This window comes from Oncorhynchus nerka, linkage group LG26 (genome assembly GCF_034236695.1).
Source record: "Oncorhynchus nerka isolate Pitt River linkage group LG26, Oner_Uvic_2.0, whole genome shotgun sequence".
In the NCBI taxonomy this organism is placed as follows: Eukaryota; Metazoa; Chordata; class Actinopteri; order Salmoniformes; family Salmonidae; genus Oncorhynchus; species Oncorhynchus nerka.
This window is the reverse complement of record NC_088421.1, coordinates 39,458,833-39,482,009: the sequence shown is the minus strand read 5'-3', so window position 1 is coordinate 39,482,009 and position 23,177 is coordinate 39,458,833. Positions and strand designations below refer to the sequence as shown.

The 23,177-nt window shown below is 40.6% G+C and overlaps 3 protein-coding genes across 8 annotated transcripts in view; 2 read left to right on the top strand and 1 right to left on the bottom strand.

Annotated features, from left to right (window-relative positions):
• LOC115115147 (guanine nucleotide-binding protein G(o) subunit alpha-like) overlaps window positions 1-10,764 on the top strand; it is a 37,460-nt gene extending 26,696 nt beyond the window's left edge. For 2 of the 3 annotated variants that reach the window (XM_065010644.1, XM_065010646.1), the window contains 2 exons: window positions 3,701-3,788; window positions 10,421-10,764. In XM_065010644.1, the coding sequence (XP_064866716.1) occupies window positions 3,701-3,788; window positions 10,421-10,611 (279 nt within the window). In that variant the 3' untranslated portion in view covers window positions 10,612-10,764. The remainder of the gene's footprint in view (window positions 1-3,700; window positions 3,789-10,420) is intronic. The other variant, XM_065010645.1, reaches the window with a different exon arrangement.
• Window positions 10,765-11,023: 259 nt separating this feature from the next.
• Window positions 11,024-12,046, bottom strand: LOC115121473 (neuropeptide B-like). Its single transcript, XM_029650569.2, has 2 exons — window positions 11,765-12,046; window positions 11,024-11,324 (listed from the first exon to the last, which is right to left on the bottom strand). The coding sequence occupies exons 1-2, from the start codon at window positions 12,026-12,028 to the stop codon at window positions 11,196-11,198; spliced, it is 393 nt and encodes a 130-aa protein (XP_029506429.1). The 5' UTR covers window positions 12,029-12,046; the 3' UTR covers window positions 11,024-11,195.
• A 3,959-nt stretch (window positions 12,047-16,005) lies between these two features.
• On the top strand, window positions 16,006-22,745 carry LOC115117961 (sialoadhesin-like). 4 transcript variants are annotated; one of them, XM_065010641.1, is made up of 11 exons: window positions 16,006-16,317; window positions 18,148-18,510; window positions 18,713-18,862; window positions 18,947-19,213; window positions 19,509-19,620; window positions 19,718-19,763; window positions 20,610-20,743; window positions 20,839-20,883; window positions 20,986-21,027; window positions 21,279-21,338; window positions 21,664-22,745. In XM_065010641.1, the coding sequence occupies exons 1-11, from the start codon at window positions 16,254-16,256 to the stop codon at window positions 21,668-21,670; spliced, it is 1,290 nt and encodes a 429-aa protein (XP_064866713.1). In that variant the 5' UTR covers window positions 16,006-16,253; the 3' UTR covers window positions 21,671-22,745. The 4 variants fall into 4 exon arrangements, with proteins under 4 accessions (XP_064866713.1, XP_064866712.1, XP_064866715.1 ...); XM_065010640.1 differs by having other exon boundaries at window positions 16,007-16,317; window positions 18,617-18,862; XM_065010642.1 differs by having other exon boundaries at window positions 16,259-16,317; window positions 18,135-18,510; window positions 18,617-18,862; window positions 21,664-22,465.
• The last annotated feature ends 432 nt before the right edge of the window (window positions 22,746-23,177 follow it).

Here is a 23,177-nt window from a genome sequence, read left to right as displayed (position 1 = left end):
TTGACAGATCTAGCATCAGATTAGCCTACCACCCAATTCTTACCTTATTTCAATTATGGGGAGAAAATATGTGGTTTTAGAGGGAACATCTTCCTGTACTCCCAATGTCATGTGCTTGATGTTGGGTCTGTCTATGCAGTGTGGCAGAGCCCAGGGCCACGTTCAGGCATATCACATATGGAGCTGACGTGATTCCTTATTCTACACGTCCGAGAGACCTTTCTGTTCCACATGACACGGCTCCTTCTGAACTTTCCACAGCGTTCAAACATGTCGCCATCGCATCATGGTGTTTAATTGACTGAGCTGTATAAATAAAGGTTAAATAAAAGCACAACGCTGTGACCTGCTGAGGGCAACCCAGTGGATGTAATTAAAGCCCATGGAGTCCCCAGAGTGCCTCCTGCTAACCACCTCTGCCCAGCCAGCCGCAGGCGGCACAACTGCCTCTAATTGCCTCAGACACAGGCAATTACCACACAAGGGTCATAATTGAGGTGATCTCAGTTCAGCTCTGAGGCCGGGAGGACTGTTTATAAAAAGCGTGTAACGAGCTTGTTTTAATTTGTCTCGTTTAGACTGTAAAAGGTTTTAAAAGACGTTTGGACTGTGGATGTGTGAGTCATAATCAGTTTTCAGTCATCGAGTGTTTTCTGTCGTTAATTACACTCAAAAATATAAACGCAACATGTAAAGTGTTGGTCCCAAGTTTCATGAACTGAAATAGAAAATCCCAGAAATGTTCCATGTGCATTTCTCTCATACGTTGTGTACAAATGTATTTACAGTGAGTATTTCTCCTTTACCAAGATAATCCATCTACAGGTGTGGCACATCCAAGAAGCTGATTAAACAGCATGATCATTATACACGTGCATCTTGTGCTGTGGACAATAAAAGGCCACTCTAACATGTGCAGTTTTGTCACAACGCGATGCCACAGATGTCTCAAGTTTTGATCGAGTGTGCAATTGGCATGCTGACTGCAGGAATGTCCACCAGAGCTGTTGCCAGAGAATTGAATGTTCATTTTTCTACCATAAGCCAACTCCAACGTTATAGAATTTGGCAGTGCGTCCAACCAGCCTCAACTGCAAACCACGTGTATGGCATTGTGTGGGCGACCGTTTGCTGATATCAATGTTGTGAACAGTGCCCTATGGTGGTGGTGGGTTTATGGTATGAGCAGGCAAAAGCTATAGACAACAAAGACAATTGCATTTTATCGATGGCAATTTGAATTCACAGATCCCATGACGAGATCCTGAGGCCCATTGTCGTGCCATTCATCTGCCGCCATCACCTCATGTTTCAGCATGATGATGCGCGGCCCCATGTTGCAAGGATCTGTACACAATTCCTTGAAGCTGAATGTCCCAGTTCTTCCATGGTCTGCATACTCAAACATGTCACCCATTAAGCCTGTTTGAGATGCTGTGGATTGTGTACAACAGCGTGTTCCAGTTCCTGCCAATATCCAGCAACTTTTTACACAGCCATTGAAGAGGAGTGGGACAACATTCCACAAGCTGCAATCAACAGCCTGATCCACTCTATGTAAAGGAGATTTGTCACTCTGCATGAGGCAAATGGTGCTCACACCAGATACTAACTGGTTTTCTGATCCACGCCCACATTTGTTTATGGTATCTGTGACCAACAGATGCACATGTGAAATCCATAGATTTGTGCCTAATGAAGGCATTTCAATTGACTGATTTCCTTATGAACTGTAACTCAGTGAAGTCTTATTTTTGGTGTCTGTCTGTCGTAGGGCATGGCCAACCTCCCAACTCATTTCTCTTTCACATTTTTAGGTTATGTTACTGGTATCTCTTTCTCTCTTACATCCTAATGATGTGCATTTGGAAAGTATTCAGTCCCCTTGACTTTTTCCACATTTTGTTACATTACAGCCTTACTCTAAAAATGATTAAATTGTCCCCCCCCCACATCACTCAACACACACTACCCCATAATGAAAAAGCAAAAACTGTTTTATACATTTTTGCAATTGTATTAAAAATAAACTGAAATCACATTTACATAAGTATTCAGACCCTTTACTCAGGACTTTGTTTAAGCTCCTTTGGCAGTGATCACAGCCTCCAATCTTCTTGTGTATGACTCTGCAAGCTTTGCACACCTGTATTTGGAGAGTTTCTCCCATTTATTCTCTGCAGATCCTCTCAAGCTCTGTCACAGCTATTTCCAGGTCTCTCCAGAGATGTTCGATCGGGTTCAAGTCCAGGCTCTGGCTGGGCCACTCAAGAACATTCAGACTTGTCCTGAAGCCACTCCTGCGTTGTCTTGGCTGTGTGCTTAGGCTCGTTGTCCTGTTGAAAGGTGAACCTTGGCCCCAGTCTGAGAACCTGCTCCAGAGCGCTCAGGATTTCATCAAGGATCTCTACTTTGATCTGTTCATCTTTTCCTCGATCCTGACTAGTCTCCCAGTCCCTGCCACTGAAAAACATCCTCACAGCATGATTCTGCCACAACCATGCTTCACGTAGGGATGGTGCTAGGTTTTCTCCAGACGTGATGCTTGGTATTCAGGCCAAATAGTTCAATCTTGGTTCATCAGACCAGAGGATCTTGGTCTGATAGTCCTTTAGGAGCCTTTTGGCAAACTCCTAGCGGGCTGTCATGTGCCTTTCACTGAGGAGTGGCTTCCGGCTGGCCACTCTACCATAAAGGCCTGATTGCGGAGTGGTGCAGAGATAGTTGCTCTTCTGGAAGGTTCTCCCATCTCCACAAAGGAACTCTGGAGCTCTGTCAGAATGACCAACGGGTTCTCGGTCACTTCCCTGACCAAGGCCCTCCTCGCCTGATTGCTCAGTTTGGCCGTGCGGCCAGCTCTAGGAACAGTCTTTGTGGTTCCTAACTTCTTCCATTTAAGAATGATGGAGGCCACTGTTCTTGGGGACCTTCAATGTTTTGGTACCCTTCCCTAGATCTGTACCTCAACACAATTCTGTCTTCGACCTCATGGCTTGGCTTTTGCTCTGACTTGAACTGTCAACTGTGGGACCTTTTTATAAAGACAGATGTGTGCCTTTTCCAAATCATGTCCAATCAATTGCATTTACAACAGGTGGACTCCAATCAAGTTGTAGAAACACCTCAAGGATGATCAATGGAAACAGGATGCACCTGAGCTCAATTTCGAGTCTCATAGCAAAGGCTCTGAATACTTTGATATATCTGGTTTTTATTTTTATAAATATGTGAACATTTCCAAACCTGTTCAGTTTGTCATTATGGGGTAGTGTGTAGATGGAGGATAAAACCTTTTTAAAATCCTTTTAGAATAAGGCTTTAACGTAACGGTGGAAAAGGGAAGAGGTCTGAATACTTTCTGAATGCACTGTTTATTTGTTATTGTGCTTTTCACAAGTTTGACACCAGCTGTGGACCCTGAATTGAAAAACTATATCAGTGTTTTTGGTTCTCTTCTAGGAAGATATTGTGTGTCATGTGAGTTGTTATAGGTCAGGAGCGATACAGTAGAAGGAATGTATGGGATAGTGTTTAAGGGTTTACTTTCAGAACTTTTAGAAATGCAGCTTTATTGATTTTATTATCTTTGTCCTCAGAAATGGTTCAAATGTTGACATTGATTTAGCTATTTATGCTTGTGCAATGAAGCTCTAGTCTATCAGAATGATATATTTTAGTATTGTCATCAAATCTTTTTCAGATTCTGTTAATGAACAAAAGTGACCTCTTCCAGGAGAAGATCTTAAACTCAGGAAGGCATTTGCGACTCTACTTCCCTGGTTACAAAGGTAAAATAATAATATTGGTATCAATTCTAGTGAGTTTTTGCTGTTGTCCAAGTCAGTCAATCCAAAAACGTGGAATTGTACTTGTCAAAGGAATTATGCCTTCTGTATTATTCCTAAACTAATCAATCTGTTTTATTCCTATGCTGATTTAGCGAACACCATTGCTTTTAGATAAAGCTGTGAAGAGAATAAAATGACCTTTTCACGTGTGTATTCTTCTGGTACAGTTGAAGTTTACATACACCTTAGCCAAATACATTTAAACTCAGTTTTTCCTGACATTTAATCCTGGTAAAAATGCCCTGTCTTAGGTCAGTTAGGATCACCACTTTATTTTAAGAATGTGAAATGTCAGAATAACAATAGAGAATTATTTCTTTCTTTTATTTCTTTCATCACATTCCCAGTGGGTCAGAAGTTTACATTCACTCAATTAGTATTTGGTAGCATTGCCTTTAAATTGTTTAACTTGGGTCAAATGTTTTGGGTAGCCTTCCACAAGCTTCCCACAATAAGTTGGGTGAATTTTGGCCCATTCCTCCTGACAGAGCTGGTGTAACTGAGTCAGGTTTGTAGGCCTCCTTGCTCGCACACACTTTTTCTATGGGTTTGAGGTCAGGGCTTTGTGATGGCCACTCCAATACTTTGACTTTGTTGTCCTTAAGCCATTTTGCCACAACTTTGGAAGTATGTTTGGGGTCATTGTCCATTTGGAAGACCCATTTGCAACCAAGCTTTAACTTCCTGACTGATGTCTTAAGATGTTGCTTCAATATATCCACATATTTTTTTCTTCGTCATGATGCCATCTATTTTGTGAATTGCACCAGTCCCTCCTGCAGCAAAGCACCCCCACAACATGATGCTGCCACCCCCGGTGCTTCACGGTTGGGATGGTGTTTTTCGGCTTGCAAGCCTCCCCCTTTTTCCTCCAAACATAACGCGGGTCATTATGGCCAAACAGTTCTATTTTTGTTTCATCAGACCAGAGGACATTTCTCCAAAAAGTACGATCTCTGTTCTCGTGTGCAGTTGCAAACCGTAGTCTGGCTTTTTTTTATGGCGGTTTTGGAGCAGTGGCTTCTTCCTTGCTGAGTGGCCTTCTAGGTTATGTCGATATAGGACTCATTTTACTGTGGATATAGATGCTTTTGTACCCGTTTCCTCCAGCATCCTCACAAGGTCCTTTGCTGTTCTAGGATTAATTTGTACTTTTCGTGCGAAAGTCTCTCTAGGAGACAGAACGCGTCGCCTTCCTGAGCGTTATGACGGCTGCGTGGTCCCATGGTGATTATACTTGCATACTATTGTTTGTACAAATGAACGTGGTACCTTCAGGTGTTTTTGAGGTCTTGGCTGATTTCTTTTGATTTTCCCATGATGTCAAGCAAAGAGGCACTGAGTTTGAAGGTAGGCCTTGAAATACATCCACAGGTACACCTCCAATTGACTCAAATGATGTCAATTAGCCTGTCTGAAACTTCTAAAGCCATGACATCATTTCGGGGAATTTTCCAAGCTGTTTAAAGGCACAGTCAACCTAGTGTGACCCACATAATCTGTCTGTATACAATTGTTGGAAAAATTACTTGTCATGCACGAAGTAGATGTCCTAACCGACTTGCCAAAACTATAGTTTGTTAATTAACAAGAAATTTGTGGAGTGGTTGAAAAATTAGTTTTAATGACTCCAACCTAAGTGTATGTAAACTTCCGACTTCAACTGTATGGTCAATATGGATCCTGGTGGCTATTCAGTGCATTTGAAAGTAGACTTATTCCACATTTTATGTTACAGCCTTATTCTAAACTGGATTAAATAAATATATTCCTCATCAATCCACACACAATACCCCATAATGACAAGGCAAAACAGGTTTTTAGAAATGTTTGCACATTCTTTTAAAAATGAATATAACTATTTACACAAATGTTCAGATCCTTTTACTATGAGACTTGAAATTGAGCTCAGGTCCATCCTGTTTCCATTGATCATCCTTGATGTTTCTACAACTTGATTGTAGTCCACCTGTGGTAAATTAAATTAATTGGACATTAATTAAAGGCACACACCTGTCTATATAAGGTCCCACAGTTGACAGTTCATGTCAGAGCAAATCCTAGCCATGAGGTTGAAGGACTTGTTCGTAGAGCTCTGAGACAGGATTGTGTCGCGACACAGATCTGGGGAAGGGAACCAAAACATTCCTGCACCATTTAAAGTTCCCCAAGAGCACAGTGGTCTCCATTTTTTTTAAATGGACATTTTTTGAACCACCAAGACTATTTCTAAAACTGACTGCCCGGCCAGACTGAGCAATCGGGGAAGGGCCTTGGCCAGGGAGGTGACCAAGAACCTGATGGTCACACTGACAGAGCTCCAGAGTTGCTCCAGAGTTACTCTGTGGAGATGGGAGAAGATTCCAGAAGGACAACCACCTCTGCAGAACTCCACCAATTAGGCCTTTATGGTAGTGGCCAGACGGCAGCCACTCCTCAGTAAAAATCACTTGGGAGTTAGCCAAAAGGCATGAGAAACAAGATTCTCTGGTCTGATGAAACAAATATTGAACTCTTTGGCCTGAATGCCAAGTGTCACGTCTGAAGGAAACCTGGCACTATCCCTACGGTGAAGCATGGTGGTGGCAGCGTCATACTGTGGGATTGTTTATCAGCGGCAGGGACTGGGAAACTAGTCAGGATCGAGGCATGGATGAACGGAGCAAAGTACAGAGCTCCTTAATGAAATCCTGCTCCAGAGCGCTCAGGACCTCAGATTTGGGCCAAGGTTCACCTTCCAACAGGACAACGAGCCTAAGCACACAGCCAAGACAACGCAGTAGTGGCTTTGAGACAAGTCTCAATGTCCTTGAGTTGCACAGCCAGAGCCCAGACTTGAATCCCATCGAACATCTCTGGAGAGATCTGAAAATAGCTGTGTAAGCAAAGCTCCCCATCCAACCCGACAGAGCTTAAGAGGGTCTGCAGAGAAGAGTGGGAGAAACATCCCAAATACAGGTGTGCCAAGCTTGTCGCGTCACACCTGTTACGAACTGGCTCGTACCCTGTAACAGAGGGAGACATTGGGGAGATAAAAAAATGTTGTGTCCTTGGCTATGCCCGATTTAAGTGATATGACATGCTATTCTATAAAATCCTTTCTCTGTAATTAATATTACCTGATTAGGCTAATCAGGTAAATGTAATTAACTAGAATGTCGGGGCTCCACAATCATGTTTTATAGAGCTGTTATCTTCCGATAAACTCTTAAGACCTGGTAATCTTTTACCTCAATAGCAGTCAATTTAATCGTCACTTTATTTAGTCTAATCTGAAAGTTGTAAATTATTGGTTATCTTCACAAACCCTGGCTAACAAGTTGAATCAGCAATACAAAATTTGGTTTAATTATTTATTTACTAAATACCAAAATAATCACACAGAATTACATCTATTATGTCATCAAGGAAAACGTCCCTAGCGGAAGGAACTGATACGACGGCTGGTTACACAAAGAAAGGGGGTTGGGTTTGAGTGAAAGAGCGGGAAGACTAAAGAACAAAGGGAGAAGCTGTGTCTCTATCGGGCTGTAGGCAGCTATGCTATCGTAAATACAGTGTCTTATGCATTCTAAATAACCACCTATTTGAAAAAGGAAAATGCAATAAATATTTACTCTGAGCTGTGCCTCGGTAGATTAGTCGTAGATAGAATGCGGGGTGGTCCAGCATGGTTCTCTGAACCTCTGAAGAATGTCTAGTGGTGAATGGATACTCTGTCTGTCCTCTCCTAGCCCACGTTTAGCGGACGGAGAGGGTATCACTTCTTCAGTGAATAAGAGTTCAAAGTTCATACCAAGTTGCCATACTTTTAAGCTCATGCTATATTCTGGCTGGTATAGTCGAATTTCATCCTTTCGGCGTGTTGACCGCCATCTTCACGTTGAAATTCGATGCTAATTTCGTTATGTTCTTGTTGTTCAACCAGAGCTCACGCTGAGGTTGGCTTAGTTCTGTAGGTGACCTTGTTATTTTTAACGCGGGGACCACAAGTCCTCACGTCCTTGGAACAGGAAGTTAGATTTTTGTATAGGGGCTTATATAGGGTTGGGAGAGAGGGCCGTGTTTCATAGTTTACAACCGGTGTCTGTTCACATGGGCGGGGCCACTGAGTTGCGCATAGTTCACTCATGAAAACCATTTATTTCACTTAGGAGCTAAAATTACATTTCATATTTAAACATTTAAATTGCACAACAATTCCATGTGAATCTGATTAGACTAGAATGTGTAGACTTTCCAAGATAGGACGACATACTATCATCAGTAATAATATCTGACGCCAACTGATCTGACATCATATTCATTAAGTACCCATGCATATTTTCAACTGGTTAGATTACCCAAATAGGGTTCCGTTTCCCACCATTTGATGTTCCCAGACTCTCTGTTAACAAAGGGATTTTCAATAGTCACATCGGTAGAGAGGGGAAAAAGGGGAAAGTTATTTATTGGGGTCATAAATCTCCCCCAACAGGCCAACGTCATGACAGAAATAACGAACATATATTTATTAAATAAAGTAATTTATATCCAAGTAACAATGGGATGTGTGTAAGTGGATGCGTGCATAGATGGTGATAATGAGGGGTGTTGAGGTGCCCCCCCCAGAACTCCGCCCACCAACATCCTATTAAATAACACAAGAGAAAAGAAGTCGGCAGACGGGAGTGTTGGCAAACATTTCTAAAATCCTGTTTTGGTTCATCTGTGTGTATTGATCAGGGGGAAAAGACACTTGAATACATTTTTGAATAAAGATGTAACCTAGCAAAATGTGGAAAGTCAAGGGGTCTGAATACTTTCCGAAGGCACTGTATATGTCTGGTTTTGTGATATTTTAGAGCTCAATTTTTCCCCTGATTCGGTTTAAGCATTGTTTTAAACAGTTCAGTGTTTTTTTTTCTCTCACACTTTAATACAAGGGGAAAACCAGGAAAAAATTGCAGAATTTGGAAAGACAAAAAAAATCAGAATTGGGCAAATTTGAAATGGTTTTAAAAGGCTTTACTAACATTTTCTGTGCATGACAGGACTTTAGAGCCTGTGTCATTTTGCGGAATGTCGAGGTCAATATCGGCTATGCACCCAAGAGGGAAAACGGTTGGGCCGTCCTAGAAATGTTTTAGTGAAATATAATAATTTTGCCATTGAGACGTTTTTATCCAAAGGGACTTAGTCATGCGTGCATACATTTTACCATATGGCTGGTACCCAAACCCACTATCCTGACATTGCAATGCTCTACCAAGATGCATGACAAGGTTCTAAATGCTTTGTGAAGCCTCAATTTAATAATTTATTAAGCTGTGCTTCTGCCACCCTTTTATAAAGCACAGGTTTGTAATATTTAACAGTGGGTCATGGTATATTTGACATTGGTGGTTGTCACACAGTTATGCCACTTGTATGAACCCTTTATAGACTATGACATACGTTATACATTTATATAGTGTTTAGAAAGGCTATAAACTGCATGTCATTTTAAAGCTGGGACTGGTTTCTCCATATGGAGAATCCCTTCTTTGCAGGCATTCCTGTGTTACTGTGTTTTCTATGGGAATCCCCCTCCAACATACATCCAGTGTCCACATTCTTTAGACTGGAACTACTGCACTTTCCCCTGCAGCATGAGGGGAATCCTACTCATAGCATTCCCAATGGGAGTATCAAGGTACAAGACAATGGCTGGGGTTTAAAGTGCACCCTATTCTCTACATGGTGCACTACTTCTGACCAGAGGTCTATACGGCACCATTTCAGACACAGCCACTCAGGAGCCAGAATGTCTTGCCAGGGGGGTTATCATGGCAGACCGATAACACCTCACTTATACACAGCCTCTCTGGTCCTCAGGGCTCAGTAACAGTCTTATATATTCCACTCTCATCCCTCAGAACTGGAGGTGTGGTAATTAAAATGGAGGTGATTCAGTTGAGCTGCAGGGGTTGTTCTCTCTCTGTTTTTCCACTCTATAAGAACCAAGTTGTTTTGCGTGAACTTGCCACGGAACATAATTTCACTTGTTCACTGAGTTTCAGTTCATCATGCCTAAATGAGACATTTATCTCCAGACACTGGATTTTTTCAAACCTTTAAATTTGTCCATGATTTTGAAACATGCACACACCTAACTAATACTGTGAGTCCTTTACATTTTAACACAAAAATCTAGGAGCAAGGCTCAGCAGACACTCACCGTTTTTTCATTTTTAGGACAGCAAACCCCATTGACGCATGATTGCTACTAAACATGTTTCCTTACAGCACTCTTGTACCAGAGTCAGTCTTTGTAATCGTGTGATGGAGTTGATGATGATGATGATATGGAATAAGCTACAAGCCTATAGAGATGGACAGGGGTGGACTGAGAAAATATATTTGCCAGAGATTTTGTAACACCAGCTTTTTATTTTTTTGAGGTCCCTTCATTAGCCAAATGATCACAGCACAAAAAAACTAAATTCACTTAAACATGGGCCAGCCCATCAGGCAGTGAACTTGTATACTTAACTCAATTGGGTATATGTCACTCAACTGAGGGGACTTCTCTGCTACGTCCCCTTATACAGGAGCCGACTGGGACGTGGATGCTGCCTCGCGTCACATCACTGCCATGTTTGTGGCCTGCAAAAGGACCCCCAACAACCTTGTCTTCCACCACTACACCACCGCCACGGACACCCACAACGTACGGGTGGTCTTCCACGTCATCATGGACACCATCGTCAAGGAGAACTTGGAGGCGGTCTCGTTGCTATAAGACTTTCTAGATTTTATTGATGGATATTTGTTTTTATATAATTTAACATAGGTAATATTTACTAATATGGATGGACATTCCTCATTTGGAATTTTTTTCAATAATCATGTTGGTGTTGACATGTGTTTTAATTCAATAAAATAATGTACAGCCCTACTGATCTTTGAGAATTATTTTAAGATAGCGGCAGATGTATGCCAAGGTTGAGTGGTTTGCATTATGACCTATTTGAGTTGACTAAAATGTGTCTTAAAACATTTACATACAAATAGGTGTCTGGGTGAGAATTGTACAAATGTGTGAAGCAGGATGAATTTTGACCTATAGGGCAAAATCATTTGAGTGCAATATAAGATGTATTTATTCATTAAACAAAGAAATGAATACATATGTACATTGCTATGCATTACATAATATGATTTAACAGACAAATTGGCTATTACCCGTTAGGGGAAGTGGTAGTCAGACTGCGCATGGCAGTATGCTAAAACAGACATTCACACAACATTTGTGCCATATTTGTGAAAATAAGAAACATTCGGTTCCATCGAACATTATCAGTCCATCCACGTTCGTGGTGCTGATCATGCTTCCACACAGTCCAATGAGTCGAGCGATACGAACACGTCTGCTTTACATTGAAATAACCTTGAGCCATCCTGAACAAGTTCGCAGCTCTGCAGATTCGGTGTGATATCTTTGATACAAATAGCCTGGAAAAAAACAATACATTTTAATCAACATAATGCAACATTAACGAGAAAGTTCGTTGATGTTCAAGACTTGTGGCTGTTTGAGATTCATTGCCCCAAAATGTGGATTTTGAAAATAACAATTTGACTTTAAATAATATATGTCCTTTTCTAATCTAGTCCAAATGTGACTGTATAATGAGGCTGTAGGCTACTTGGTGGTGCGCTGGTGCTGAATGGACAGCTCCTTCATGATGACCCAGTTTCAGGGTGTCAAAACTGTTTGAAATATAGTCTACCAACAAAAAAACAATTGCACTACTTTTGATTATTCTTGTATCCTGAGCAATGTTGAACTTTTACGCACCTTTAAGCACTTTTACGCACCACAGGAAGTGCCTGTTTCCAACCAATGCGCATTGCTCAATTGGACATAAGTAATGTAAAATATAGCCTCTTACCATAGATTTAAGGACCGAATTCAGTCGACTGCTCGGTTCCGAGAGGATGCTGTTCACCGTAGACTCTCCGCTGTCCGCCACCGAATCGGTCTCGGACCTCCTAACATATGGTGATCTCCGGATCCCCGACAGCAAACCCGATGCTCTGCCCACCGAGTAGTAGCTTGGGCCGGAAACTTGCTTGTACCATGCTTCGGTTGGGTTGCAAGAAACCAGCATGGAAATAGCTACAATTACTAAAGCCAGTTTAACGGACCTCTCCATGTCGAACACTGTGTGAAGTTCTTGTTCTTGCGCTCCTTTCTCCCTATAACTTCACCCCAATGACAACTTGGTATATGTTTTTTTCTTACTGTCCTCTCTTATATAGTGACCTCGTGATCGTATTTAAATGTCGTCAACTAGGCTACGATAGAGTGGGTGATTCATATTCCGCTTGATAGAATCTTGTGTGGATTGATCCGTTTTACGCGTTGGAGAGCCAGGGACGTAGGCTTGTATGGTGTCAGACATGATCTGACGTTTAATTTAGATTAAGTGAATCTATTTGTTTATAAAACTGCTGAAGAGTATAAACGTTCTGCACACATCAAAACACTTCAACCACTTTCATTTTCTGACGATTTACAAGGTTTACAATTCACAATGCTGCTCAAGTTTCCTATATACACTGCTCAAAAAAATAAAGGGAACACTAAAATAACACATCCTAGATCTGAATGAATGAAATATTCTTATTAAATACTTTTTTCTTTACAAAGTTGAATGTGCTGACAACAAAATCACACAAAAAGTATCAATGGAAATCAAATTTATCAACCCATGGAGGTCTGGATTTGGAGTCACACTCAAAATTAAAGTGGAAAACCACACTACAGGCTGATCCAACTTTGATGTAATGTCCTTAAAACAAGTCAAAATGAGGCTCAGTAGTGTGTGTGGCCTCCACGTGCCTGTATGACCTCCCTACAACGCCTGGGCATGCTCCTGATGAGGTGGCGTATAGTCTCCTGAGGGATCTCCTCCCAGATCTGGACTAAAGCATCCGCCAACTCCTGGACAGTCTGTGGTGCAACGTGGCATTGGTGGATGGAGCGAGACATGATGTCCCAGATGTGCTCAATTGGATTCAGGTCTGGGGAACGGGCGGGCCAGTCCATAGCATCAATGCCTTCCTCTTGCAGGAACTGCTGACACACTCCAGCCACATGAGGTCTAGCATTGTCTTGCATTAGCAGGAACCCAGGGCCAACCGCACCAGCATATGGTCTCACAAGGGGTCTGAGGATCTCATCTCGGTACCTAATGCAGTCAGGCTACCTCTGGCGAGCACATGGAGGGCTGTGCGGCCCCCCAAAGAAATGCCACCCCACACCATGACTGACCCACCGCCAAACCGGTCATGCTGGAGGATGTTGCAGGCAGCAGAACGTTCTCCACGGCGTCTCCAAACTGTTAGGTCTGTCACATGTGCTCAGTGTGAACCTGCTTTCATCTGTGAAGAGCACAGGGCGCCAGTGGCGAATTTGCCAATCTTGGTGTTCTCTGGCAAATGCCAAACGTCCTGCACGGTGTTGGGCTGTAAGCACAACCCCCACCTGTGGACGTCGGGCCCTCATACCACCCCCATGGAGTCTGTTTCTGACCGTTTGAGCAGACACATGCACATTTGTGGCCTGCTGGGGGTCATTTTGCAGGGCTCTGGCAGTGCTCCTCCTTGCACAAAGGCGGAGGTAGCGGTCCTGCTGCTGGGTTGTTACCCTCCTACGGCCGCCTCCACGTCTCCTGATGTACTGGCCTGTCTCCTGGTAGAGCCTCCATGCTCTGGACACTACGCTGACAGACACAGCAAACCTTCTTGCCACATCTCGCATTGATGTGCCATCCTGGATGAGCTGCACTACCTGAGCCACTTGTGTGGGTTGTAGACTCCGTCTCATGCTACCACTAGAGTGAAAGCACCGCCAGCATTCAAAAGTGACCAAAACATCAGCCAGGAAGCATAGGAACTGAGAAGTGGTCTGTGGTCCCCACCCGCAGAACCACTCCTTTATTGGGGGTGTCTTGCTAAATGCCTATAATTTCCACCTGTTGTCTATTCCATTTGCACAACAGCATGTGACATTTATTGTCAATCAGTGTTGCTTCCTAAGAGCACAGTTTGATTTCACAGAAGGGTGATTGACCTAGAGTATCATTGTGTTGTTTAAGTGTTCCCTTTATTTTTTTGAGCAGTGTTTTTATTAATGTTATGTTTTTATCTTATTGGAAACCCACTGTGAAGTGTAGCATATAGCTACCTAGCCTACAGTAAACCTTTAAAAAGAAAATAGATTTCTCAGTTTGAGTTTTTTCAATTGTAGTATAAACTATTATCTGTTTTGTCTAATATTAATTTTAGGTTTCACAAATGTATGGTGCATGTTCATATAGTTGGTTTATTCTATACATCTTCTGTGTGGAATAACGCATACATTTGGGAAATGTGAGTCATACACAGTAGTCTGCCACCATGTGGACAATGTACAACATCACACACACAATCACTTCAGTGTAACAATATTCTCCTTATTTGGTCTGGACCCCAGCAGAAGTTGTGATTGGCAGGCCTACTTTTTTTGCACTGAGCTGAGGGTATAATCTGGGTCAACACCCTCAACCTCCACAGGTCTCTGTTCATGGCTAACATATAGTATCAGTGGAAATGACTTACAGTGCCTTCAGAAAGTATTCACACCACTTGACTTTTTCCACATTTTGTTGTGTTAAATTGACTGAGGTTTTGTGTCACTAGCCTACACACAATACCTCATCATGTCAAAGTTAATTACAAATGAATTACAAATGAAAAGCTCAAATGTCTTGTTTCAATAAGGATTCAACTCCTTTGGTATGGCAAGCCTAAATAAATTCAGGAGTAAAAAAATGTCTTCTGTTGCATGGACTCACTCTGCAATAATAATGTTTAACGTTATTTATTTTATGACTGTACCCCACACTATACCCCACACATACAGATAATTGTAAGGTCCCTTAGTTGAGCAGTGAATTTCAAACAGATTCAACCACAAAGACCAGCAAGGTTTTCCAATGCCCCCCAGAGAAGGGCACATAAGGGCACAAAAAATAAGTAGACATTGAATATCCCTTTGAGCATGGTGAAGTTATTAATTACACTTTGGATGGTGTATCAATACACCCAGTCACTACAAAGATACAGGCATCCTTCCTAAATAAAAGTTACAGAGTTCAATGGCTGTGATCGGTGAAAACTGAGGATGGATCAACAACATTGTACTTCCTCCACAATACTAACATAAATGACATAGTGAAAAGAAGGAAGTCTGTACATAATACAAATATTCCAAATCATGCATCCCGTTTGCAATAAGGCAGTAAAGTACAACTGCAACAAATGTGCCGAAGAAATTAACTTTATGTCCTGCATACAAAATGTTATGTTTGGGACAAATACAATACAATACAACACATCACTGAGTACCAGTCTTCATATTCAAGCATGGTGGTAGCTGCATCATGTTATGGATATGTTTGTCATCGGCAAGGACTAGGGATTTTGTTAGGATAAAAATATCCAGAATAGGCAAAATCCTAGAGGAAAACCTGGTTCAGTCTGCTTTCCAACAGACTCTGGGAGACAAATTCACCTTTCAGCAGGACAACAACCTAAACACAAGGCCAAAGATACACCATTATTGCTTACCAAGACAACATTGAATGTTCCTGAGTGGCCTAGCTACAGTTTTGACTTAACTCGGCTTGAAAATCTGTGACAAGACTTGAAAACTGTTGTCTAGCAATGATCAACAACCAACTTGACAGAGCTTGAAGAATTTTTAAAATAATAATGTGCAAATATTGTGCAATTCAGGTGAGCAAAACTCTTAGAGACTCACCAGAAAGACTCACTGCTGTAGGTGATTCTAACATGTATTGACTATGGGGTGTGAATACTTATGTTAATTAGACATTTCTGTATTTAATTTACAATAAATTAGCAACAATTTCTAAATATTTTTTTTCACTTTGTCATTATAGGTTATTGTGTGTAGATGGGTGACTAAACAATCTAATTTAATCCATTTTGAATTCAAGCTGTAACAAAACTAAATGTGTAAGAAGTCAAGGGGTATGAATACTTTCCGAAGGCACTGTAGGTGCTACGTTGTGCCTGTGGTAAAATGACCTGATTTGGTTGCGGAGTGTCTCTGATGTCAACAGGACTCTCACTCAGCTCATTAGCTTGCTGATACACGCAGACGTTTTGTCTTTTGATGACACTTGCAAAGACAGTTTACCTTTTTGCAGCGCAGCTTCTGATGAGTAACTCCAAGCCCCAAAATGAATTGACACAAAACGTCTGTGTTTTAAACTAGATGACTGAGGTTCACTCTGCATTTCTGACTGCTATATTAAGAACTCCGACTCAAGTGAAGGACCTTAGAGAGATTGCTGTTTGGCTACAGAGATGAGTGTTGGGCTGACACAACCCATCTGTATGGAAATAGCTCTGGCTCTACTCATTTTGCCAGGTAAGAACGACAAAGGAAATAAAAAAATAACACTAGGAAGTAATTTATAATTAGTGGTATACAATGTATTGTGTCATGTTGGAGTCACTTTTATTGTAAATAAGAATAGAATATGTTTCTAAACACGTCTACATTAATGTGGATGCTACCAGGATTACGGATAGTCCTGAAATAATCGTGAATAATGATGAGTGAGACAGTTACAGACACATAAATATCATACCACTCCAAAAATACTAACCTTCCCGGTTATTGTAAGGGTTAGTTAGCATGTCTTGGGGGTATGATATTTGTGCACTTGTAACTTCCTCACTCATCATTATTCACAATTCATTCAGGACTATCAGTAATCATGGTAGTATCCACATTTATGTAGAAGTGTTCAGAAACATAGTCTATTTACAATTCAAGTGTAGATAAGAAAAAGTGACTACAAAATAATACAATATTGCACTATAAGTTCATTTGTCCAAATACTTGACACCTTAAAATGGGGGGACTAGATACATGAAGTGCATTCATTTCTAAATGGTAAAATATATATATGAAAATACCTTCAAATAAAAGGCGACATTCTGTATTGTCACCTCACATAAAACATTTGATCTCAAACCCAAATGCTGGTATAGAGCTTCACTGTCTAAATACAGTGCCTTGAAAAAGTATTCATACCCCTTGGATTGGTGTTACAAAGCAGGATCAACATTTATTTTATTCAACCTTTTTTTGTCAACAATCTAAACAAAATAACATGTAATGTCAAAGTGGAATGTATTTTATTCATATAAATTAAATAACTAAAATATAGTTGTTGCATAAGTGTTAATCTCCTTGAGTCAATACATGTTATAAACACGTTTGACAGCAATTACAACTATGTGTCTTCTTGGGTAAGTCTCTCAGAGCTTTAGCCACCTGGATTGTGAAATATTAGCCAATTATTATTTTCCTAATTCTGCAAGTTCTGTAACTGTCACCAATGGGGCGGCAGGGTAGCCTAGTGGTTAGAGCGTTGGACTAGTAACCGGAAGTTCAAATCCCCGAGCTGTTGTTCTGTCGTTCTGCCCTAAACAGGCAGTTAACCCACTGTTCCTAGGCCGCCATTGAAAATAAGAACTTGTTCTTAACTGACTTGCCTAGTTAAATAAAGGTAAAATAAAAAATAAATAAAAAATGGCCTCGTGGTAACATCCCTGAAAAGTTTCCTTCCTGTCCTGCCACTCGGTTCAGAAGAACGACTCTATCTTTGTTGTGTCTGGGTGGTTTATTACATCATCCACAGCATAATGATTAACTTGACCATGCTTAAATATATATTCAATGTCTGATTTATTGTTACCAATCACTGCCATTCTTTATGAGGCTTTCCAAAAGCTCCCTGGTCTTTGTAGTTGAATCTGTGCTTGCAATTCAATACTTGACTGAGGGACCTTACAGATGTTGTATGCATTGGGACAGAGGAAGGGTTAGTCATTCAAAAATCATGTCAACCCCTATTTTTCACTCAGAGTGAGTCCATGTAACTTATTACGTGATTTGTTTAGCCACATTTTACTCAATCTGAACTTTAACAAAGGGGCGGAATACTTATGCAACAATTATATTTTAATTATGACATTTTTTTAGTTATGACAATCATTAAAAAATGATTGAATTTTTCTTCAATTTCTTTGAATATATTGTTGCCCAAAAAGTGACAATTAAATCAATTTTCATCCCACTTTGTAGCACAAAAAAATGTGAAGCAATTCAAGGAGTATGAATAATTTGGCAAGATGCCATAAATACATAGGGGAGTGTAAATCAATAAAACATAGATCTTTGTTTCAGGGGTTTTGTGCACCGACTGGCTTGTGGCATATCAACCGAAAGAGATCTGTGCAGTAAGAGGCTCTTCTGTTGTCATTTCATGCACATTTCACTATCCTGAGAAGCTTGATAACAAGAACCTAACAGTGGAAAAAGTCATGTGGAGTCAAGGGAGGAAACAGTTTTTTGATGGCCCTTTCATCACTGAGAGTAATAATAGAACTCATACCAGCACCAAATTTGAGTACGTTGGTAACAAAGTTCATAATTGTTCTTTGCAAATCCACCAAGTAGAGCAGAGAGACAGTGGAGAATATGCATTCAGATTTGAAACTAACAACGGCAACTGGACGGGAAAGAACGCTACAAACGTGAATGTTTCTGGTAAGTCTGTTTTCCATCCTTTGCTTCAAAAGTGAAATGTTCTTAGGTCACCATTGCATTGTCAATAGATTAGGACATTTACAGTTGTTTTTTTCTCCACTTTTAGAGTTGTTCATTTCGATGACAACACCCAAAGTACACGAACCAATAAAAGAAGGGGATTGTGTGAATCTGACCTGTATGTACAACTGTTCATCTGCAGTTATGTGGTTCAAGAACAGAAAACCCCTGCAAGAGGAGTCCTCAACTCTTTACCTCCGTGACATATCCTTTCAAGACTCTGGAAACTACTCATGTTCGCCAAAGCATTACAATAGACCACTTTCTGAGGTTATCAGGGTCAATGTTGAATGTGAGTAAAGGAAGGTTTTATTAACAAGTAACACTGTTTTCTAAAAAGTCACTGATGGCGGAATACCTGTCGGATCTCTTTCAGATGGCCCTAGGAATACCTCAGTCTCAGTCTGGCCGTCGTCTGAAGTTTTGGAGGGTAGTGATGTTACTTTGACCTGCAGCAGCAATGCTAACCCAACATTGAACTACACTTGGTATAAAATAGATGGAGACAGTTGTCTGGAAATGGTATATCAGGCTGAGCTACAGTTTAATGTTACTCTCACTGGTAATAGTGGGAAATACTTCTGTGTCGTCAGCAATAAGCATGGAAGACAGAATTCCACTATTCTATCTCTGAAAGTCAAAGGTAAGTACAATAACATTTTGTAACCACAACGGGTTACAAAGAGTAACAATTCCAACAATCAGAAATCTGAACAACTTAAATGCAAAAACAAATGCACTTGTCTTTTCCTAATAGAACTGACTTTTCTTATAACTTCTTTATTGAGGAAAAATGTGTTTACTATGACTGTGATATGTGGTTGTCTCACCTAGATATCTTAAGATGAATGCACTGATTGTAAGTCACTTTGGACAAGAGCGTCTGCTAAATTATTTAAATGTATTTTAAATTATAATGCTTTTGTGTTCATATGCAGATCATGCAAAGGGGATGGTAGCTGTGACACTCACAATACTTATTGCAGTTCTTGCTGTTGTGCCAATGATTGTCATTGTGCCTATGGTTGCTTGGCATCTTGTTGCTCACAGGTACGTTTTATCCACTATTTCCTCAAACTAATATTTTTAGCTGATTTACTATGCATTCTAAATGAGTCAAAATCATGCTGCCTATGTGTGTCCTCAGGAAAAAGACTACAGCACCAAAACCACACACAGAAGAGAACAGACAGGTGACAATATGTTTTAAACCATTTGTTACCAACTATTTGTTACCAGCTATGTGTTCCCAACTATTTGTTCCCAGCTATGTGTTCCCAACTATTTGTTCCCAGCTATTTGTTCCCAACTATTTGTTCCCAGCTATTTGTTCCCAGCTATTTGTTCCAGCTATTTGTTCCCAGCTATTTGTTCCAGCTATTTGTTCCCAGCTATTTGTTCCAGCTATTTGTTCCCAGCTATTTGTTCCCAGCTATTTGTTCCCAACTATTTGTTCCCAACTATTTGTTCCCAGCTATTTGTTCCCAGCTATTTGTTCCAGCTATTTGTTCCCAGCTATTTGTTCCCAGCTATTTGTTCCCAGCTATTTGTTTTGGGCTATGCACGTATGTCATATTTGTGCTTTTGTGTTGCAACCAAACAATAATTCTTACATCCTTATCCTCAAACTAATTGTGATGATAGTCATGCAGGGTCAATGTTTGAACCCAATGCAGTTGCAGCACAGGGTGCCACAGCTATCACATGTACAGAACAAAATGCAGGCAGTCACTATTTATGCTACAGCCATCAGCATGCCTAGAGTCTTCACCACAAAAACACCCACAATGTTCGTGGTGAGAGAGAAACAAGCAGAAAATCCTGCAACCAGTATAGACTGTAATTGTATATGTCTGTGTGTGGGTAGGAGCAAGTGTACTGGCATATTCACAGAGGAAATTGATGTGAAAGTGTGATCATTTACAATAAGGGAGTGGAAATATCGTAGCTGAACTTTGTTTTGCCCAGATATTTTTAAACTATTGTGCAGAAAGTTCTGCTGTTCACTGCCAGTATTTTCTCTATCTCACTGTGTCTAGACCACAGAAGTGCATGTAACCAGTCTCACATCAGACTGTAGTCTGACAGAAGAGTGGAGAGAGGAGGAACCATCGCAACAGGAAGATGTCAGCTATACAACAGTGCACATCAACACCAAGCAAAGGGCAAACATGTAAGTAAAGTGATAATTGATTAAACAATACACAAATCAATGGGTGATGTTACCTTAACCAACTGCAATGTGTTTGTGTTCACGTCCTCTGTTAGAGAACAGCAGAACGAGGAAACTACGGCCATCTACAGCTCTATATGGTAAGAAAGCTACTTTAAAGAAATACACTTAATATGAACATTTTATTTCGATTTTTTTGTGATAACCAATAACAATGTGTGTTTCTGTTTCCACATGTTCAGGGAGCAACAAGCCAAGGAGGACCTCTACAGTGTAGTATCCAGGTACCAACCTGTTATATCCTCTCTGCAACAAGGACAATGACCGTCGCAATGACAGTCCTGCGTATAAAGGGAATGTAGTTTTTGCCAACGACACTTCTTCATATTCTAATGGTCTACAGCCATGTTTTTAGACCTAGTATACACCAGTCTTTATCAACAATGATTTGAATAACAACAATTAGAATGTAAAAGATAATGAAAACAATAATAGAATTCCACAACCATGATAATGACTGTGTTCCTGTTTGTAGACCCACTCCTAGGGGGAAACAGGCCCAGGATGACCCAGTCATCTACAGCACTGTGTTCAGGTAACACATCTCAACTAAGACTTTGTGTCACTTTGGCTGCGTTTAGACAGGCAGCCCAAATTCTGATGTTTTTTGTCCTTCACTAATTGTTTTTTTTACCAATCAGCTCTGAAAAAGATCTGATGTGAAAAGATCAGAATTGGGCTGCCTGTCTAAGCATAGTCTTTGCCTTGGTGTTTTAAAATAAAACAAACATTATGATCACACAGTTCCATTACCATAAACTTAAGGCAGATATTTTCAGAAGTAAATCTGTGTTTTACAGTGTACATTGACCCATTCATACTATCTTTGAGCTTTCTTTAAGACTTTATTTTGGTTTCAGGCAGTAGTTGAGATGTTGCCTGGCTAACCAAACTCCTTGATCCGGCCAAACGCTATGCCTCGCCCACAGATGTTAGTGTCTTCTGAGTCTGGATCGGAGTACCTTCCTGACAATTTCTAGAATGCAAACACATTCTAACCACTCTGATTGGTCCCAGAAACTGATGGGTTGGGCCAGAGCCAATACACACGTGGGTAAAGCGCATTGATAGAGGACTCATCTTTTTATCTGTGACATAGCGTCTGTGACAGCATGTGCAGCACCATTTAGGCTATCTTCATTTTGAAGTAGTTAATTTTCTTCTTCAGGTTGGCTGATCCCTCCTGATGACCCGGTTGGACATGACTCCAACATGGCCACCAGGAGGGATCAGCCAATAAATGTTGGAAGTCCCATCCAGTTGATTACATTAAAATGTTGGAAGCCGTCAAAGGCGCTTTTAAAATTCTTCATTGGCTTTGATACTCTGATTGGTTAGAGATTATCCAATTGCTGATGACCTAATTTTGACTTCAACTGTGTCCGTCTGACTGAAGTACGTAGCAAACAGAACAGCTGAAGATTTCAGTTACCTTGTGTCGTCAGGCAAGTTGAGATGGTGAACCTCACACAATGGACCCTGAGAATCTATTAGACTCCACTAGAGGTCAGAACAGAGCCTTTGCATGATGAATGAACTCACAGCTGTGAACAGAGGAAGAGAGTATGCTATCTGCAGTACACCTGAGACAATGCCACCTTGGATATCTGCAGTCGAATCATTTAAATATTCCATAAGAATAAAGACTCCAATATTTTGAGACATTGTTTCTTTTGTTTTACTTTTTCAATGTATTTCACCTAGTCATATGCATCTGGCAATGCATTTGACATTTATTTTTAAAACCCTTTCCTGCAGTCAAACAACCAAAAGCACCCTCATTGGTAGAATGTAAATATTTTTTCTAATTTCATAATTTTAAACATTATATCCGGTGTTCTATTTAAAGATGATTTGGTTATATTTCAGTCTTCTATGATGTATATAAAGTGTAAACTTGGGATGCAAAATTGAATACATTTAAACTCTATATGTGACATGGTACAGGTGTCTTCTTTTGTTAAGCCCATAACCATGTGTGTGATGTATATACTTCTGTTTCAAAGTAGATTTGTTTAAGACTACCAAGAAACACTGTGGCCCTGTATTAAAGGAATTGAATTCCTCTGTTTTAATTCCCAATTAAAAATTATGACCCTTATTTTATAGAAATAGACAGAGCCCGGTCTTAAAGTCAAATAGCAGCCTTTATTCACGAGAGTACTGAATACGATACAGTTTACCACAGGTTATAAACTGAAAATGACGTCCTTAGTTTCAGCCCCAACCCGTGCCATCTCCGTTCCAGTACAAAGGAAACAGCAGAGGGAACACCCCCCTATCCACATTGATGGAACAGTAGTGGAGAGGGTAGCAAGTTTTAAGTTCCTCGGCATACACATCACAGACAAACTGAATTGGTCCACTCACACAG

What these genes read in the sequence shown, in the direction of transcription:
- LOC115121473 (XM_029650569.2), bottom strand. Translation starts at nt 12,028, where the DNA reads ATGGAGAGGTCCGTTAAACTGGCTTTAGTAATTGTAGCTATTTCCATG. An exon ending in ATTCGGTCCTTAAATCTATG is followed by an intron (nt 11,325 to 11,764) that starts GTAAGAGGCTAT and finishes GTTTTTTTCCAG; the next exon opens with GCTATTTGTATCAAAGATAT.
- LOC115117961 (XM_065010640.1), top strand. Translation starts at nt 16,254, where the DNA reads ATGAGTGTTGGGCTGACACAACCCATCTGTATGGAAATAGCTCTGGCT. An exon ending in GCCATCTACAGCTCTATATG is followed by an intron (nt 20,884 to 20,985) that starts GTAAGAAAGCTA and finishes CCACATGTTCAG; the next exon opens with GGAGCAACAAGCCAAGGAGG. An exon ending in CTCTACAGTGTAGTATCCAG is followed by an intron (nt 21,028 to 21,278) that starts GTACCAACCTGT and finishes TCCTGTTTGTAG; the next exon opens with ACCCACTCCTAGGGGGAAAC.